The following is a 20,487-nucleotide window of genomic DNA, read 5'->3' on the forward strand; positions in this document are numbered from 1 at the left end:
AGTTTGTTTTTGCAGCTTAATCAATCTATGAGAAAATAAAGGCAAGTCTGCACAGCCTACATTGTCCTCATCCGAACAGTAGGGGGTCTTGTACTCTAATTAATCTGACTAGTCTCTCTGCTGAAGACTGGATCAGTTTGCAGGACTGCTGCATTATTCAACGTAGCCACGGGGTAAGAGAGGAAGTCTGTGGTCTGGAGTCACCTTACTCTGAGCTAAGGAGCAAAGCAAGAGATGGAGAAAACGATGAGGAAAAGACATTGAAAGTAATGGAAAATGAGCAGGGTGCGGTGGAGGGGTATGATTAAAAGAGATAGGGAAAAGAAACAGGGTGAGGGATCAGAAAGGCGGGTCAGATCAAATGGTCAATGCGGTTCAGGGTGACGGGAAAATGTTAAAAGATCACATCCGCATGAGAAACCGCAGGTGGGTCAGAGGGGATATAGACAGAAAGTCCATCTTTTGCCATCAGGTCTGCGCTTCTGTTGACAATCCGATCATGAAACCACGTTGTGTGTTGGGGTTTTTCAGCCGTGTATGTATTTGGTACAGAACATCCAATAAAGGCTGCGACAACGTCTTTTTTCCCCCCATTGTTCATTTATTGTTAATCGTTGGTATCGCTCAAAAGAAAGATCTTTCTACCCCGATATACATCTCTCTTCTTATTTTCTTTCATTAAATACACACCATGTCCCCACAAATACAATGATCAAAAACACAGTAGTCATGTACTGTTGGTTCATACAGAAAACAACAAGTGAAATCAAACATCCTGTGTTGGCAGTTGTCACTCAGAAATAGTCATAATAAAAAGCTTTGGAATGGTAAAAGTATAATGCACTCACAGTCGTGGCTAAAGGTTGAAACAAATCATATGGATCGGGTTATTCTGAAATCACTGAAATGAAATGCAAAGCTTAACGAGCGCCCGAACACGCCTCATGAGCCGCTTCGCTCGCAGCGCTGGGATGAACGCTCGTCGTTAAAAGTTCTGACAAAAACTCACAAAATGCTCATTTACAGCAACATTCAGCTTTATGGTTATGTTGTGGTTACTTACTATACGTCTTTACTGTGGGCAAACATATAATATATTATTCACATAACATAATATACATCTGTATATACATATTCCTTCCACCCTTAACAAAAAAAGTGTCCAGGCACTTCCTTCAGCAATCTTTTGCCAGATCACTGACTACAATGTAGCTACCTCATTCTTCTTCCTCATCACAAACAAGCTGCTCTATTTGAGAATCTGTGGGAGTCTGGTGATGTTTGTATACTGTTAGATTGCTCACATATTCTGGTTATCCCACCTGAACCAGAGTGTGAGCTGCAAACTAGCAGCAGGGTTGCCTTTCTCAGCTTCTGCAGGCTTCAAGCTGTCTCTCCTTGTTCATTAGGATATGTCCTGGAGTGATACCTTTACCACCCTCCCTGAAAACCTCTACTTAAAGGAGTCTCGGGAGATGTGTTGGCGCATAACATATTTTAAAAGGCCTATGTTTTAAAATATCTCTAATGGAGCTTATTAGAGATATTTTTGTGGCTATAACGCAAAAGTGATTTAAAAAAAAAAATCTCTTCCTCTGTGTAATGGGGTCTTTGCAAGAGCATGTTTCAAAGTTGTCTCTGATCATTATGTGTATCACAAATCCCAACCTGACTGCTTCTTACATTGATTCAGGCATGAAGAGTTCCAGTGCTCTCCAGGCCCTGGCCAACAGCTGAAAAAGAGTGGATTTTGTTTATCCATCAACTCTGCGGTAAGTCAGCAGCAGGGTATGTGGCCAACAGCTTCTTACTTTTACTACTTTTTTAAAACCACATTTCTGCAATCAAAAAAATATGTTCAGCAATGAGCGGTGACCCAAGATGGCACTCCCACCATCTACCCCATCTTAGTGCCCCCTACCCCCGATTTTCTTTTTGCTTTTCTTAGACTTTTTTTGTTTTTACAGCACAACCAAACGCCTCGGACAATGAATGAGTAGAAGAGGTGCAGACTGAGACCTGTGTGACCGCACCAGTTCAGACACTTCACCACAGCATTAATGGCGCATCATTTTTCACACCAACACTGTGGCATCTCGATGCCTTTCAAACAGCTTTCGCCATCCTCTCCTTTTGCTGTCTTCGGTGAGTATAAAATACAAACAATCACTTCGGAGCGAGAACATTAGCTGATGCAGTACATAGTGTTTGTTTGTAGGCATATATCAAGATGAAGCAGTAGAACAAAGCAAAGGATTCAAGTCAGTCAGTGGGATTGGCACCGTGACAGTAACGAGACAGGAATCTCCCTCGGTGGCACCAGGCTCAGTGCCAGTAACGCCCACCTGTAGCACACATGGTAATCCAGCACAAACATTATGGGAAAATACAACACATTGCACTACTGTACAGTTTCTGCATCAATACTGTTGAATACTGGGCTGGTCTGCTTTACAATATAGGTCTCTTAAAATCTCTTGTTCTTGTTTTCTACCCCAGGTGAAAAACTTTATCGATTTATTTGGTGGTTTCAATAAATCTGTCCTATCATTAGAGAATAAGGCAGTTTATGGTATGGTAGATAAGTCATGCCACGAGCACAGTGGACCGTTATTTTATGTAGCTCTTCCACGTTTAAATAATGCTGCTGTAACTCCAGAATTAGATCCAGCGTCTTCGGTTTGTACGAATGAAATGATGAAACACAGCCAAGGTGACCCTTGCTTTGAAGAGAGAGGTCCACATTGCAGCTCCAAATATTGTTTTGCTGCTACAGAAACCCTTAGCACATACAAGATGTAGTCCAAGAGGCAAATAGGACCGAGAAAAGCACAAAAAAAACATATCAAAAGAGATAAACATCACCAACAAGGAGGAAATCACAGCTGTACATTAAAGGTTAAAAGTCAGAACCTTGACCATGTTTTTTTTCTTTGCTCTCGTTCCTCTGCAGTCCTTTCAAAGCCAACTTCACAGGTCCAAACATTTAAGTAGATGGGGGGTCACCGGGTGACCTTTGTCTCCAGCGCGTGGGAATTTGCTGCTGTCGTAAACATTTAGTTGCTATCTGCCTTCAAAGCAGTCCAAGTACTCAAGGACAAGGTCATAGCAAAATCGATACTGGTCCTAAAGAAACAAAAAGGAAAAACACAAAACTAGAGTCAAAAATCTCAAATGTATTGAATTTGGGTTTTTTTTCAATTAATTTACAGACTAGACTAAACTTCCATACCAGAGACTCGACCATGTTGGGTTTGCAGTTGCGTAGAGTTTTGACAGCATAGAATACGTCTACCATGTTCTGATACTGGATCATCTCGATGAGGATGTTGCAGGCACAGAAGGTCCCACTACGGCCACCACCATTGCTGTGGAAGAGAATACATTGTCTAATAACTATTACACAGTACAGGCATAAATCAATGCTGCTACTGTACCTATCCAAAGGTATTCATGTGTATATGGACAGTACTCAATGCTCTCTGCCAGATCTGTTCAATCGCTTCATGATTTGGACTAGTTAGAGAAGTTACACAATGCAAACACTGCAGATACTAAGGTAATGAGAGATGATGAACACATGGATCCTTTGCTGCTCATTCCTCCTTTTGAAAGGCAAAGCCATCAATGTACACAAGCAGCATAGCAGCCCTCTCTGGCTGCGCTGATTAAAGCTGTGCTTGTGGATATGGTTAATGTTCAGATGTTACATTTATGGTTCAGTCCATAGTGCTATGGATAGATGCTGCTGTAACTCCTCTTTACTGCTCTAATGGACATTACCCAGAAAGCTCTGCTACAGTTTATGTCAGAGATAACAGTAGCAATTTTAGAGACTTCAGTGCAATAGCACAAACAATCATAAAGAGTCAAAGCCGGACAAAACAAACCAAAAACAAGAAGCTTCTGACAAAAAGCATAACCAGGCTAATCTACAGCAGTGTTTCCTTTCTTCCATTTATCTATTCATCTTCTACAGCTTATCCAGGGTCGGGTCACAGCCAAGTCCAGACCTCCTTCTCCAACTTCGCCAACTCCAGCTTATCCAGTCAACGTAAAGACGTAAACACCCTGACAAGATGAAGATGCAAACTCGCCGCATGTTCCGGGCCTATCCAGAAAACCCAGCCAAGGAAACATCCTAATCAGATGCCTGAGCCACCTCGTTTGGATCAGCTCTACACTGAGTTCCTCTTCTGAGCACAGCCACCGTTTGAAGAAAGGGTTTGTTTCTGCAGTGTCATTCTTTCTGTCATCACTCAGAACTTTGTGATAAGAGGTGAACATAGGGATGTAGAATAACCAGTAAATTGATAGCGATGTTTTTATAGACGTGTCAGCATCACTGCAGATGCTGCACCAGTCTGTCTGTTCACTCTTTCACTCCCCTCCCCTAACTCATAAACAAAAGCAGCTTGTCCCTCAGACTAGAAGGTGCTAATGGTCATTCTGACCACTGCACAACTGTGAGCTGCTCCAGTGCAAGCAGGAAGTCATCACCTGGTGATGGCAAAGGAACCACATCATCTGCAAAAAACAGCGATAAGACTCTGAGAGTGGCATCCTTCTAGCACTTGGCTCCACCTAGAAATTCTGTCCGTAAAGATCACAAACAGAATCAGCCTTGCCCACCATCCGCCAGGGAAAAGTCTGACTTATTGCCGGCAACGATAACCAGGTTCTTACTGTAGTTGACATGGACCGAAAGGCATGTAACAATGTGACAGTAAGCGGTCAAATGCCTTCTCCAAGTCCACAAACCACATGTACACTGGTGGCTCAAACACCCAAACATACTGAAATATTCTTAAGAGGATAAAGAGCTGGTCCAGCGTTCCACAGCCAGGATGAAAACCACATTGTTCCTCCTTAATCCGAGGTTTGACCAACACAGAGTTATCATAGTTTTGTAATTTTTCAAAGTCTAGTTTTTATTTTACTGAAATATTTTTTCACATCTGGTTTCAGTTTTTAGTTTAGTTTTAGTTACCTATTATAATGTTGGACCAACTGGCATATTTATTCTCAATCTAGCGTTTCCCAGGGTGTGAATAAATATGGAGAGATAAGAACATCACCCTCGAAGTAAAACTCACGGCTTTTGCATGCAGCACACATTTCAGTTTTCCTCTACTTGGACGCTCACAGCTGACCTATAGAGGAAGTTCAGTGCAATGCTTATAAAAATGCACGGCATCAATGACTCTGTCGAGGCAGTACAAAAGATTATAATATAAAACACAGTGTTGATAATATCCAAGGATGGTTTGGGGTTGCCTCTGGCACAAAACAAGTGCAGGCTAAAAACTGTCTGAGATGGTAAAAGTTGGCCACTCATGTGCCTGCTGTGCTGCCCTGTTACTAATGTCGTGATAATGAAGATCCAAAGATCTTTCAGTACATACATGACCACCAACACAATCGCAGTGTCGGGTCATGCAATCATTTAATGATCCCAGCAGCTGTCTCAATTAATACTAGCTGCTGATGGTAAGACGACTGGTTGATTTAGTTCATCAAGATATTATTTCTTTCTCCAAAAGGTACAGATTGTTCCTGAGCACAGGTAAAGGTGCCTGTGGTCAAAGCAGCCGCAGTCTATTTATAATACATACTATATCATACAATATATGGTCCAGAGGGAATGGAAAAACTTAATTAAAGTTAATGCAAGCTGACGAGTGTGAGGGGAAAATAACAAATGGGCAGACAAACTGTCAACACAGAAATTTCTACCATGACCCTTCTGGGGCTGTGTAACATTACCATTGCATAATCCTGATATTTAGTAGCTGTTAGCAGTTTCGTGTAATATTTTATTTGAGTTAATAAAAAAGCTAAAGTTTGTTTTTCTTGTGTCAAAGAAAAGAAACATAATACTAAATAACAGTTGTATAACCGTGTAACAGACTGGGTTGGAATCAGTAGTGAGCAAAGAATAGGTGGTTTGTGGGAAGAATGCAAGTCAGAGTTGCTTTGGGTCATCGTGGCTCAAGAGTTGGAAGTTCGCCTTGTAATCGGAAGGTTGCCGGTTCGAGCCCCGGCTTGGACAGTCTCGGTCGTTGTGTCCTTGGGCAAGACACTTCACCCGTTGCCTACTGGTGGTGGTCAGAGGGCCCGGTGGCGCCAGTGTCCGGCAGCCTCGCCTCTGTCAGTGCGCCCCAGGGTGGCTGTGGCTACAATGTAGCTTACCATCACCAGTGTGTGAATGTGTGCGTGAATGGGTGGCTGGTTGTGTAAAGCGCTTTGGGGTCCTTAGGGACTAGTAAAGCGCTATACAAATACAGGCCATTAACCATTTACCATGGTGCAGTATTTTCTTTCTAAACTACCGGTTTATGTTAGGAGTAGGAGGCCCAAGTGAACGTAAAACATGAAATGAGAGCATTATCGAAGAAAAAAAAGAGGCTTCGTGGCTGTTTTCGCTCATGGGACACTACTGCATAATTTAACAAAGTGTATGCCATGAAATAAACATTTCTTGAAATGGAATATAAAAATTTGGCAAGTGATTGACAAAAAAAGTTCAAGCCTTCTTCATTAATGCATCAAATTAGTTTGATCCTTTGATATAATTTGCAATCTATAATATATACTTAGTCATGCTATTAGTGTATGCCATGAAATAAACATTTCTTGAAATGGAATATAAAAATTTGGCAAGTGATTGACAAAAAAAGTTCAAGCCTTCTTCATTAATGCATCAAATTAGTTTGATCCTTTGATATAATTTGCAATCTATAATATATACTTAGTCATGCTATTAGTGTAGCACTGTGTGCAGTCAAACTGACCACATTAGCTCAGACTGAAATACAGCACCAATAAATGGTTGGATATTTGTACATAAACATTTTTGATTCCCAAAAGGTATCTGATTGCCGTTGGTGGTCTACTTTTTCCCTTGCACCACTACGAGAGCGACATTTGTGATTCTGAGTGGAATGTTTCAACAGCTACCAAATGGATTGTCATTAAAGCAAGTGCCAACATTCAGGGTGCTTTTTTTCTTATCTGAAACCCTCAATAGGACAGTTTTAGTATATATAACATTTTCTAAGACTTTATATTTTGATGGTGATCACCCTCAAGTGCCCTGAGGCGACAGTTGTTGTGATTTGATGTTATATAAATAAAATTAAAATTGAACTGATCACGGCTGATGTTACTGGCTAAATATCAGGATCATAGGAAGAATAAAACATAGATGCTGTTTCCTGGTCAAATGCAGAAGTGCCTGGAAGGTTTTATTCCATCCAAAAGAAACCAGAGGGCGATAGCTGTGGCTGCAAAATCACTCCCAGTCTCTTAGAAGTTGAGGCAAAAACAGCTTTCTGACTCAGCCTCTTTACACACTTTACTGCTGATTTTATGGTTTCAGTCCCTCATTTCGGGTCACACACAAAAAACCCTCACTGGCTAACAAGCTTCAGCCACAAGTCTTCAGCCCCACTGAGTGTGCATTTTAACATTTTGCAACCAAGAAGGTAATGGTGGAAAAATCCATCTCAAGACTTCAAAATGGGACTTTAGAAACTATGGTGATGTAATTGTAGCTACATCCATTTTTCATACTGTCTGTGATCAGCATGTTAGCTTTATCACGGTGAACGTGCTAGCATGCTTAGACTGTTAGCACCGCTTTAGACTAATACCTTTATTATGAGTTTAATTAACATATGGTGGGCAGTGGGTGCATGTGCAGTACTGTACAGAAGATCCATCCCCCATTTCTTTGTATTATGCTACAGGAGCAGTGATTTCTTGAAAGATGCAAACATAGATTGAAATACAGTGCATGAAGCAAAAACAGAGTTTTTACAGGCAGCTTGAAAGTCAGTATTTGCTACGGCCTCCTTTATTCTTTAACACAGCCTGAACTTTCTTGGGTAGCTTTCTTGTAATTTCTGTAAGTAGTCAGGAATAGTTCTCCAGGCTTTTTGAAGAACATTCAAAGCTCTTCTTTGTGTTGATGTTGGCTGCCTTTTGTTCTGTTCCCCATCAAGATGATCCCACACTGCTTCCAGTGTGGGATCATTTCCAGGCTGGAAAATTAAGCTAGCAACAAAGTGCTAAAACATACAATTTAAATCTGGCATATTGACTCTTGGCTGAGTTGTCACACATAACAGTCAGAAAAAAACTATTTATCTTACGAGACTACTTTAACAGATAACAAGATAAAAATCTGGAGCCTTGGAAGCAAAATACAAGGAAATGATAGGAGGCTCAAGACTTTTCCGCAGTACGGCATATATATATTATCTATATGTACTCGTCTTATTTTTCCAGTATGAAATACATGTTTAACTGAATTCTGGAAAACAATAGTAGAGTGTAAGCAGAAAACAAACAGTAATCTGATGACCCTGTATCTGAATTCCTATCTATCTCATAAAAACAGCATTTGTTTAAATTGAAACACAATATGAATATAAAATATTTATACAACATAAGAAGAGCTATATGAGAAACACTGTAAGTAGTTTGAAATTGAGAAATAACACAATAGTGTGGCATTTTTGCCTTGTATACTCGCCCGGTCATCATAAATGTAAAACGCTATCAATAAGCTGATGAAGGACAAGCCACTTCCTCTCTCCTGAGACAAACGCAGCCAGGTGGGCCTGGGAGATTCTGCAGTGTATAGAAGCAATATTAAGGCAATCAATCGTCGTCAGTGCTCTGGCAGTGCTGGATTTAGTGTAGTGAGAACCATCGCATTCTGTATTAAGCTATAATTGATTTGATCTCCATAATCTCTTTCCTGGTTGTCGTGGGTAACACTGTGTGACAGCACTGAGTGATGTGCTTCTGGATGGGGGCGGTGGGGATGAGCGTGTGATGGGTTGGCAATGAGCTGGACGGCCCATTCATATTCATCAGCAGGGTGTGCTCTCCGGGGCTTTAGGACAACACAGACGCATATAACACCACTGACTTCACAGCACAGCACGGCGCAATTTGATTTTCTACAATATAAATACTGCCATGACAAATCACGCTGCATCTCACTGTGCCAAATCGCACATAACGACACAAAAACAAGGCAAGAATCGGTTGCCAATTTTACATTTCCTATGTTTTTTCATATACTTTTGCGACATCTCCCACCAAGAAAACGGTGTCGGCTTAAAATGCAGTCTTCAACAGCAGCAAGAGCTTTTCAGAAATAAAATGGGCACATTACTGCCTTCTGTATCAATCTGCGTGACGCATGCTGCTAAAACATTACTCACAGGCAGTGCACAACTGTGCGTCCTTCTCCACACTCCCTTTGCCACTTGTGCACTTGAGCCAGCAGGTTGAGGAAAGCCTTCTTGGAGTCTGGAACGTCGCGATATGCCGACCAGCGCAGAAACTGGAACTGACACATCACCAGCTGGCCCTCTTGGAGCTTCAGATACAAGAGAAAGCACACAACACACATATCTGACACCATTGTTCTCTTTTGCTGAATATATGTATGCATGTGGCAAATAAATTGTTCTGGGTGTTTCTGTACATCTTGTGTGGTAGCCAGTTAGAAGCTACTTTTGAGTGCTCCCCAGGCTGTGTGTTGGCATTCGGCGCTGTGCTCACTCAGCAGCCTGACTTTGAGATATATGGGTCTGTGGGAGTAAGAGGGGCCCGCGCTGTGTCTGAAAGAGGTCCCTGTGTGTTCATAACCTTGTCCTGTAGAATCTCACCCAATACTTAAGGACCAGCGGAGAACTGTAAGTCATGCAAATTGGGCCGGCAAAGACACCGACGATGCATGGAGGAATTGCCTCAGTGGAAGCGGGATTTACACAGTGTGCTCTTTTTTGTACAAACCACATATCCGTACATATGCTTACAATGCACTTCCTTTGACTTTTACTCACTACCCTTGTATATCATTGTCAGGCAAAGGAAATCTACTCACTAATGCACAGAGAGGGGCTGAGTGAGGGAGAGGTGTGCGTTATTTTTGTGTGATTGTATTCCTTCCATGCTGTGTTAAGTTGCCCTCTCCCTGACTGTGATGTGCGCTGAGTAGAAAAGAGGTGCCATAGATAGAGAGGGGAATGACGGGGGCAGTCGACACAGGAGGTGAGGATGCCAATCAAGACAGGAAGTTCTGGGCACCGCTTGTCGTGCTGCTTTTAATGGCATAGGGGAAACGCCTTGCATACAGATTTCTTTAGTAATTGGTTGATTTTGATCCTGAGCAGAATGCAAGCATGTGCGTATGTAAATTCCTGAGCATAAAACACGCATAACTACATATAAACAAACCAAACAGCCAACACAGTGAAGTGAAAATGTTCTAGTCCTACATATAAAACACATTTGGGAATTCTCTTCAGCTGAGGAAAGACCAAACTAACATTCCACTGTGCTTCCTCGACTATGACAGAACCACTGGTGCCTTCTTATTTTTTTTGTTTCTAGCCTATTTTCAGAGCTCTACCTAACGCTGCACTGTTTAAAAGGTGTGACGAGGTTTATGAGCAATTCAAAAGAAAATCTTCTTTGCTGCCGAAAAGAGTAGACGGCAACTGAAAATATGGCAGGCATCACAATGATGAAAGGTTCCTTTTTAGTATGCCAACGCGCGCATAAGAGAGGGAAGACACCTATCTAGGTAATAACAAGAAGAAATTGAAAAAGCGAAAGACTGACCTTTATGGCATGCATGTCAATGGCTTCCTCTTGCATGTTTTTCACGAAAAAGAAAATTCTTATAATAAAAATCATTCTCATGGGAATGTTTGATGGAAGCACTGGGGGCTCTGGTTCAATTTTCTGGACTGCTGAATATCAAAAGAATGTCCTTTGTAGTACGTATAATAAAGTCTATGAATAAAACTTCTACTCATCTGCCATTGTGCTCGATACAAATTTCCTGGCTCTCGTATAGAGTGTATTTTCTTAAGGGGACTTATTTGACAAACTCTTCTGTCCCATGAGGCGTAAACTAGTGAAGTGTTGCCGTGTTTGCATTAGTAACGCAAAAGCGCACACTATACAGAAATACAGTCTCATGTGAAACCCCGAGTTTCAGTTTGCATCCATAAAGGATATTGTAGAAAATGTTAGATGTATAACATTTATCTAAACCACCTGTAATACTTCTCTAGATTTTCAGGTGCACGTTAGAGGTGACGGCTCTGAATGTACTGCAGGTAAAACCTCCCGCTCATACATTTCTAAAGCAGTTTAACTTAATATTTGTGAAATATCATCGAGCTCAATAAAATGTCCTGCGCTGGCTGTTTTGGGATGACAATGACTCACCCTCGTGACGTTCTTGACTCGAAATAGACGAGTTATGACGTCCTCGTCCGCTGACATAGACAGGAACTCCACTTCCATTGGCCCGTACTGCTGTAAACCAGGCTCCGGCCAGTACTGGACACATGGCTGCACAAACAACATGGGCAGAGATGAGTTCATTAGTGATTGAGCTTGAAAGAAAATGCATTTTTATGTAGCTGTGGCCATAATACTTGTTCTTAGACCTCTGGATTATCAATTGCTGCTGGTGTTTATTAAAATAAAAGCAGCAGTTGGGTTACTGTGTGTTTTCATGGAATTTAAAAAGCCACACTAGTGTTAGTTAGAGAAGTTAGAGAAGCATTGCGAAGGGAGAGACCTAATGTGCTTTGAGAGATTTCAACAAGAGGGAGACAGAGCACCGCAGCCCAGCAAATGAACTCTATAACAGAGTTTATAACAAGATCTTGCAGTGGACATCTTAAAGTGGCTATAACTCAATTTTCAGACAAGACCCCACGGGCCGAAAGAAACGAGATGAAAACTTTTTAAAGGGGAGTGGATGAAAAGTGGGATTGAATAGGATCATTGCATTTGTTTTATTTTGTCTAGATTAGATAAGGTGCTGCAAAGAACAGCCAGAAAAAAACAGCACAGCACCTATTCTCCACTTAACATGTGTAAACCAACAGTAAAGATGAAATATTCAGAACATTTATTAACATTTTAGCAATGCTCGTCACGGCTTTGGAGGTCATACTGATAGTTTAACGCTTGAGGACAGTTTTTACAAACTGCATTTGGTAGCTTTCACATTTAGTCATAAAAATAATAAGTATCTCTGTCTTAGCATATATATTTATAAATCCAGTATTGTTTGGGCTCTACTTTCTTCCTTCTTCAATTTTTTCCATCTTAGACCAAACGCCTGTTTTTCAAGGATCTGATGCACTGTAATACATATTTCACAAAGTTAATATTTAAAGACGGACTGAAAACCTTGTAAATCTAATGCCTAAAGGACAGAAAGGAGAATGCGTGAGCTATTATCTTCAGTGCCTTTGGCTTTTACAGGTGAACTCTGCAACTCACTCCTTATTCATGCCCATATTCATTATGCAAGACTGTAAATACAAGGTACTATGAGACTATACACAAGTACTTTAAATTGTCATTCTAGCAGTACTAATAATAAATTGATGAAGGCCAGCGTTACTTTGTGTTGCAGACTTATGTATTTAAATTGTTTTTGACTCTTGTAGGCTGCATCCTTATTTTAGGACTGTTCTCACTTGTTTTGAATGCTTTTCCTTGGGCTACATTACTGGACTGCAAAGATTTCTTCTTCCTTTATTGCCAAACTGATGAGACCCAGTTGTACCTGTCCCGCAAGCTTAATTATTCAGCAACCTCGTTCTCTCTGCACAACTATTTATGTGCCATTAAGGACTGGAAGCTTGCCAATCTCCTTAAGCTTAATTCCAACAAAATGCAGTCAGGTTGTGCCAGCTTTTGGCTCTTTCACAGACTATGCGTTTCCTTCTGCTACAACTCGAGGAGTTACATTTGATCAGCTTCTCAGTCTGGTTTCCTATATTGCTACCACAAGCTCATTAAATCCTGTTTCTTCCAGCTGACAAATGGCTTGAAGAGTGAAATCATTACTTTTCTTTAGGGACACAAAAGCAAACTACACGCTTCATGTTTGCTCAATGCTTATAATGATTTCTTATGTCGTAATCAGAAGAAACTATGTGAAAGATATGATTATGCATGACCACATGGAAAAGACAGGTCTGCTGGGGTAGAGAAATCCATAATAACTTTTCAGCATATTGTTGTTGTTGTTAATTAGCCTTCCGCGCTCCCCGTGGGTTCTGTTTTAAGACTTTAGAAAATGGCAATAACGTGTGGCAGTCACATATCTTATCTGTTCAAATTCCATGACAGTTTATTTCTTTTTTTTTTTTGCCTAATGTCATCTTAAGCCCTTATTCACCTGCTCCAACCACATGAAATAGCTAGTGTTCAGGATTTAGCCTAGCAAAGACTTTAAAAGTCCTGAAGGCTAAAAAGGACAAGTAATGACCACTAATCTCATATTATGTTTCCCCTAATTATTTTTAATATTGTTGGTTTAAAAATAATTTAAACCAAATTATTTTTAAAAAAAAATTATATGCTCGTGAAAAAATGTGAGCTAGTTAAAAAAAATCTAAGATGTGGCTGGAGGGTAATGCAAGCCTATTCTTCAGAGATGTAGCTTGAGAAGGGAAGGAAAAACTGGGGCGAGCGTTATCTAGTCATGCCTTGAGATCAATGTGGTCAGGGATCAAAGCCCAACAAAATGGCATGAAAGAACTAATCCCGAGCACAGTAAGATACAGAAACTGTACAGGCGGGGGATGTCAGGGAAAGTCTCGAATAAACTTCATACAACCCCAAGACTGAGAGTAAAAACTTGCACAGCAAACAGTGGCTCCTCTGTGTGTGTGCATGCTCGCGTGCGTGTGTGTGTGTCAGATCTCAAATGTTTTAAGACATCTCTCTCTTTTTTCAGTGTCAACAAATCAATGGCAATAAAAAGTACCTAACACTTTGACCTTACCCAGGCAGAGTTTGACTGATTTAGCTGGTTGAGCATGACCACTGCCGTGCAGCCGTAGTCAAAAACCAGCCGCCAAAAATCGGCCGTGGTGCCCGGCAGAGGGTGAGGGGTCACAATGAAAGCAGCCTGCCGGTGGAAGCTGTCAGCGAGAGCAGCGTTGATGTAATTGTTACTCTCCCCTTCTGTCGTGACCAGGAACGCAAGGGCGCGATCGGGCGGGAGGACATCCATGCTGCGGTTCTTCTCTCGGTTTCTGGGTAAGAGAGCAATGCTGCACTCCTCCACATCCACGTGGGGAGTCACAGAGTTCAGCGTCTGAAAATGGAAATGTGTAAGAGGCCAGGTGAGGATAAAGTGAAATTTGAGAAACCATTTAAAAGTGGAATATGTGAGGGGTGATGAGGCACTGCAGAGAAGTCTGAGATCTTAGGAAAGAGAAGGAGGTAGAGGAAGTGAACGAGACAGGAGGAGGGAGGACTGGAAAAAAGAGAATACAAAAAGACCAATGATGGTAATTGGTTTAGTCTTTGATACACTGAGCATCAGCAAACTAACTTAAAAGGAATAAAGCATAAGATTGGCAAACTGCGTAACAAAGCTGAGTGCAATAAAACAAATAAAAAAGAAATGTTGCATACTAATTATCCATAATGAATTTAATCATTATTACATTAAACAACTTGAAAAAAAATATTTGAATAATTAATGTACAGCATCAATAATAGATCTGTGACTTGCTGATCTCAGTGCTACCAATTGGCTGTTAGCCACAGGATGACAGAGTAAAAGGCAAACACAGCTCTTTGGTTGGTAGGGAGGCTTTTAGCATCAATGCCTGACAGAGAAGTTTACAGGATCAAAGCAGGGAGTGAAACACTTTCCTATATGAAAAGGTAACTGCTCCCTACATACATCCATCATAATTTATACAATATGCATATTTTATGAGGATTAAATGGCACAAAATCATAAGGAGAAGCGCAAGTCTTTTTCAGAAGCACTTTGAAATGCTAAGTCACAGTGTGTGCTGGTTGAGCAGCGAGCAGCAGAGGAAGGTGAATGAAGCAGGTAAAGCGTTTTGGAACACAGCTGGCTCTCCTGTCTCCTAATCAAAACCTAATAAAATCTTCTGAGAGCACATTAAACCACTCGAGGGGACATAAGTGGCAAAGAATAACAATGGAAACTAACATCATGTTTCATGTACGCACACATACATTATAGATGCAAACACGCCACGCAGAGATATCTATTAGTCTGTTCCTTTATGCGCTCTTTGTCGAACTGATGTGTGCGCTACAAAGAGCATCTTCGTCTCTGCATGCGTGTCTGTGTGTTTATTTGTTTTTCCCAAACAACCGTTCATCCTTTCTCCTTCATATCTGACAGGCGTGTTTGAAGTTGTTTGGATGAGCAGTTCACATATTTTGGTTAAAAGTGGACTGCATGTGAGATATTTATGGAACACCTGTGTGGTGTAGCTGCAATTACTGTGAATATATTCTCAACCTGTGGGAAACCACGCAGTGGAATCCAGGCACACTGAAAACACCTGCTAAAATAGTCATGTGAAAAAGAAAGTTTTCACGGGACAGTGCTGTCCGATGAAATGCTAACGGCACCTTCCTGTTTCTTTAAGAATTAAGAGGGTAAGTAGCAGCCGGGTGCTGCTAATCATCTGCACTTGGCTAATTGATCATCAACAATCGTGAGCACCTGTAAAAGCACATGTTTTGGCTCTTTGGTGTTCTGGAGGGTTTAAGTGTGTTAACACGTGGGATGTCCCCTCTTTCCGAGAAGCAGACATCCCAGGAAAATTCACCCTACGGTCAGACCGTGCAGTGCTCAGAGAAACTGTAAAAGATCCAAAAGCTGCTTCTCAGACTCTGCAGTCCTCAGCTAGCATGTTAAATGTTAAAGTTCATGACAGTACAATTAGAAAAAGACTGAACAAGTATGACTTGCTTGGAAATTACCTAAATTTGAGTTCCATCTGAACAAATCACAAGATTTCTGGAACAATGTCCTTTGGACAGACCAAAGTGGAGATGTTTGACTATAATGCACAGCACAACGGCACAAACACCTCATACTAACTGTCACAGATGGAGGTAGAGGTGATGATTTGGGCTTGTTCTGCAGCCACAGGAGCTGGGCGCCCTGCGGTCATTGAGTTGACCGTGAGCTCCTCTTCGTACTAACGTATTCTAGACTTAAATGTTAGGCAATTTATTTGACAGCCAACGCTTGGTTGAAACTGGATCATGCAACAGGACAATGATCTCAAACACAGCAGCAATTCTGTAACAGAATGGCCCAAAAAAAATCAGGGTGTTGCAATGATCCAAGGTCCAAACTTCCGGCTGATTGATGGTTTGATTGCTGTGGATAAATGAATGCCTGTAAACCTCAATGAAATAAAGTAATCTTATAATGACGAGTGGACTAACAAAGTCATACAGAAAACAATTCAGCTTCATGTTATTGTTGCTGACGGTGCTTATTGAACCGTGAGATACACTATTTTCACATAACTAAAGTGGCCCAAATTTCTGTCTGTGATCGAGTTTTGTCTCCTCTCTCATGCTCATTTCTGTTTATTATCTGAGTTGTCTCTATGTTGGTCCTTTCTGTCTTCACTTTCACTTCACTCCCCCGAGAACATGGCTGGCTCTCCCTGAGCCTGCTGTAGCTGGAAGGACTGTTTGATCGTTGGTGTGCTCTCTCGAATATTCTGGGGTCTTTACCTTACAATAAAAATCGCCTTGAGATGACTGTTGTTGTGAACTGGTGATATAAGATAAGATAAGATAAGATAACTCTTTATTGTCATTGCACAGTCATACATAGTACAGTAGTACAATGAAATTGGAAAAACTGTCCTATGTTAAAAAAAAAGAACAAAAGAATTGAACTGAATTGAATCAACTGCCTGCAGGCGAGGGTGTTTAGGGAACACTGGTTACAGCCTGAATGTGAGATGCTGAGAGAGCACTGGAGTTAAAGCATTGGCAGACAGCCTGAAACTCACAACCTGTGAGATACATTTATCTTACTTTCAGCTAAAGAAAAGTAAGTGCATGTCCGGTGACTGTGCTACTATCTGAATATCAGCCAAACAATATTAACTAAATTGAGCAAACCTACACTACATAACTACAAATGACTTCTAACTTGTACACAGTGGATCATTATTATGGCTCATTCTGACTTTGCAGCAACACTGACCTGAAACTCCTCTCGAAGCTGAGAGGAATTACTCTGAGAATCCACTCGCAGCATCTCTTTGTAAGTGACAGCAAACTCATTCACCAGGATGGCCGTCTCTCCGCACAGACACGCCTCTAGAATAGCATCATGGATGAAGATATACTGCTCCTGAAAAGACAGCAGGTGACATAATTTAGTTCATCGTTCTGGCTTTTGAATAACACATCAAAATATGTTATCTGAAGGTTGTAAGCAACCAGATGCTAAACACTACAAATGACGCAGGTTAAAACAGAAGCAGGTGAGAAACGTAAGTAGTTGTAAATAAATAATCGAATAATAGTCAGAATGGGAGAAATCTTTCATAACCCGCCTTGTTCTGAATTAAACATGTGCTTTAATGTTAGTGGTGTATCAAGGCCGCTAGAGAATAAATAAATATTTATTTGTAAACAAACACATGCAGTGTGCATTTAATTAGTGCGCCCCTGCAAATAGCTACAAATGCAATAAACAGCCAAGTCAACGTTGGATTTACATAATAAGAGGTAAAAATGCAAATTATGTGCACATCAAAGAACAGCACGTGCCTACACAGCAAACTGACAAAGAGACAGTCTTTTCTCTAAAACTTTAGCCGTGACCTTTACATACATCTAGAAGTGGGAGTATGGAAATGTACCCCCCTCACTTTTTGAGTTCCCAAACAACAGAAGGAAAAAAGGAATTTTTACAAGCTTGGCTTTTCTGGGGGGGTTTGAGAAGATTATATTAAGGATCGAGATGTCACCTGCTAAATATGTGACATGTGCAAGAAATTGTGATTTCCTGGCTGCACTGCTGTCCTCACCTCCGTTTGAATCATGTTGATACGTCGAGAGCAGAGGGTTTTGACGCAGTTGTAGATATCCACCACGCCCTCACACTCGGCCATGTCCAACATGACATCCAGCACAATGTAGCAGCCGGTGCGACCTGCCCCCGCACTGCAATGGAAAGACCATCTTTTATAAGGAATTGTGTCTTAAAACATTAAAGGTCTGTGCATAGGATATGAGGGACCCATTGGCACAAATGGAACATAATATAATCATTGTGTTATAAATAAGTAATCAATATTGTTTAAATGGCTAAGAATGTGACAGATCTGCCCAATCTTATATATCTACAAAATGCAAGTACATGGGTCAAAAGTTCTCATACACTCATGGGCATGAATGTCATTGTAATTTGGGGCTTTTAATGAGCTGTTCTTTTTCCAGATGGGATTGACTGGACAGCATACATCTTTGGTGGCTTTAAAAAACAAGAAATGGCTGCTCAAGTTTGAATTTATTTTGGATTTTCTCTCATCTACACAGGGTCAAAGGTATACATATAGGCTGAAATATAGACATACTCCCCAAAATCTTTTAATTATTGGTGATTAAGATTTTAAGATGTCTCTAAACTTGCCTATTAACTACTCAGTAATGATCAGGATGGAGTACAACTCACATTATCTCTTTGCAGTATAAAAAGGATTTGTTTGAAAGGAGTCACTGTACTGGCTGATACTCAAAGCAATGGGAAAGTCTAAAGACCTCGGTGAAGATCTAAGAAGGTGAATTGTAGAGTTACGCAATTTGGAAAGTATTCTTAGAGCCATTTCTAAATAACTGCATAATACAAGATCATCAGATCAAACAAGTTATTCGGATGTGTCACTACTTTACCCGGGTTTAGAAGAAGAAAGTTGCCACCCCAGAGGAGAGGAAGTTAGGATGTTCAGGAACAACTCAAACAATAAGACTCAAGCCTACATGAACCATGAACTGGAAACTGCTGGAAACGTCAGTCAATGTCCACATTGAAACAAACTTGAAGAACTGTGGAGTTGTCAAACAAGAATGAAGCCTCTGCTTCAAAACTGTCACCTTCAAGCTCAACTGAAATTTCTGGCTGCCCACATGAACAAGCCGAAACCGGAGAAAGGTCTTATCGTCAGACGTTTATTGTCAGAACTATTAGTGGGGACGTATATATAAATATATTTGACCCTGTGAGCATCAGAGAAAATCCAAGATAAATTCAAACTTGCAAACTCAATTCTTGATTTTTAAAAACATTAAATATGTTTGCTGTACAATTCTTCCAACCCCGAAGAAAAAAAAGTTGAAAGAAATCCTTAAAAGCGCAAAATTACCATCACATTCATGCCCATGTTAGAGCGACACATAGATATCTTATAGTAGAGTGCAGCGGTTTAGTGAGAGAGAGAGATTATACATATCTGTTACGCCAACATAATGTATAACAGTTATAAATACAAAAGTTTATCAAAAGGTTATTAAAACATATATATAGCACTTGCAAGGGCTTACGGTACCTGCAGTGAACCACGACAGGGCCAGCATCAGGTGGCGTAGAAGCTTTAACCCTTCGTATAAAAGCCAACAATCCAGTGGCATGATAGGGCACCCCGTGTTCAGGCCAGGATGTGAAGTGGAACTGACGTACCTCATGCTTGGTCGAGTATCCTCTCTATCAACAGAAACACAGTGCACGTTAGTAGTTCAGGGAAAAAACAAAAACCATTGGCATTCTAATGCTAGCAATAGCCTACAGGCCTTGATCTCGCAGAAGATATGCTACAAACTATTCAGAGACTTTTTCCCTCTGTGATAGATGTGACAAATTTTTTTGGTTCAGAGTGAGGACACCCAGGACATTATTTACGCGGGGTGTTAGGTCTTCTAGGACAGTTAGGCCTCTGGGCCCCACATGTTAGGAGCAGCTGCAATCTGACAGATGTGCAGAAAGGAATTACTAAGGCTCTAGGGAGCTCAAGGAGGGGTAGCAGCTTTCTCTTTTCTTCTGGGAGGCTGCTGCAGTCACGTCCCAATTTCTTTTTCCATACAGAGATGACAAAGTAAAGCAATGCAAAGCAAAGATTTGTTGAAGACAGAAATCCAAAAAAAGAAAGTAAAAGAGCTATGAAAAACAAGCTGTCACCAGCTCGCAAACTCATGCCGATTTGAATAAGCAGCAGTTTGTGCCCGTGGAGAATGACTGTGACAGTGTGATGATAATGCTGTGTTTGTGCCACTGTCACTCCAGCACTGCTCTGAGCCCTTCCAATGAGAGATCCCCCAGGAGATTGACAGGATGGAGGCCATCAGGGGCACGGCACTGTAACAGCTATGCTGGAAAGACAGCAGGGGCATCCACAAAGCTACTGGTGTTAATTCCTCTCAGTTTAACACATGGACCTCGTGTCCATCAGCAAACCCCATCTAGTATCTAATCCCTTCTATTAATGCTCTACTTCTAATCCAAATTCCTGCTTCGCCAGGTAACATGATTAAGTTGTGTTTACATTGGTGAATCACAGAAAGAGATGAAGCAAAAACAGAACAAGATAAAAGGAATGTGTTTACGAGTAATCA

General features: G+C 41.0%; 1 protein-coding gene across 2 annotated transcripts in view; it reads right to left on the reverse strand.

Annotated features, from left to right (window-relative positions):
* Positions 1-593: 593 nt before the first annotated feature.
* The window catches only part of ptprub (protein tyrosine phosphatase receptor type Ub), a 215,545-nt gene continuing 195,651 nt past the window's right edge, over positions 594-20,487 (reverse strand). For both annotated transcript variants that reach the window (XM_085366304.1, XM_085366303.1), the window contains 8 exons: positions 19,428-19,582; positions 17,910-18,045; positions 17,078-17,227; positions 13,850-14,164; positions 11,263-11,388; positions 9,240-9,397; positions 3,233-3,368; positions 594-3,126 (listed from right to left, as the gene is read on the reverse strand). In XM_085366304.1, coding sequence (XP_085222430.1) covers positions 3,064-3,126; positions 3,233-3,368; positions 9,240-9,397; positions 11,263-11,388; positions 13,850-14,164; positions 17,078-17,227; positions 17,910-18,045; positions 19,428-19,582 — 1,239 coding nt within the window. In that variant the 3' untranslated portion in view covers positions 594-3,063. The remainder of the gene's footprint in view (positions 3,127-3,232; positions 3,369-9,239; positions 9,398-11,262; positions 11,389-13,849; positions 14,165-17,077; positions 17,228-17,909; positions 18,046-19,427; positions 19,583-20,487) is intronic.

The sequence above is a fragment of the Diplotaxodon limnothrissa genome, linkage group LG11, assembly GCF_057381915.1.
Source record: "Diplotaxodon limnothrissa isolate DT_005_m linkage group LG11, D_limnothrissa_male_GT1.1, whole genome shotgun sequence".
NCBI lineage: Eukaryota > Metazoa > Chordata > Actinopteri > Cichliformes > Cichlidae > Diplotaxodon > Diplotaxodon limnothrissa.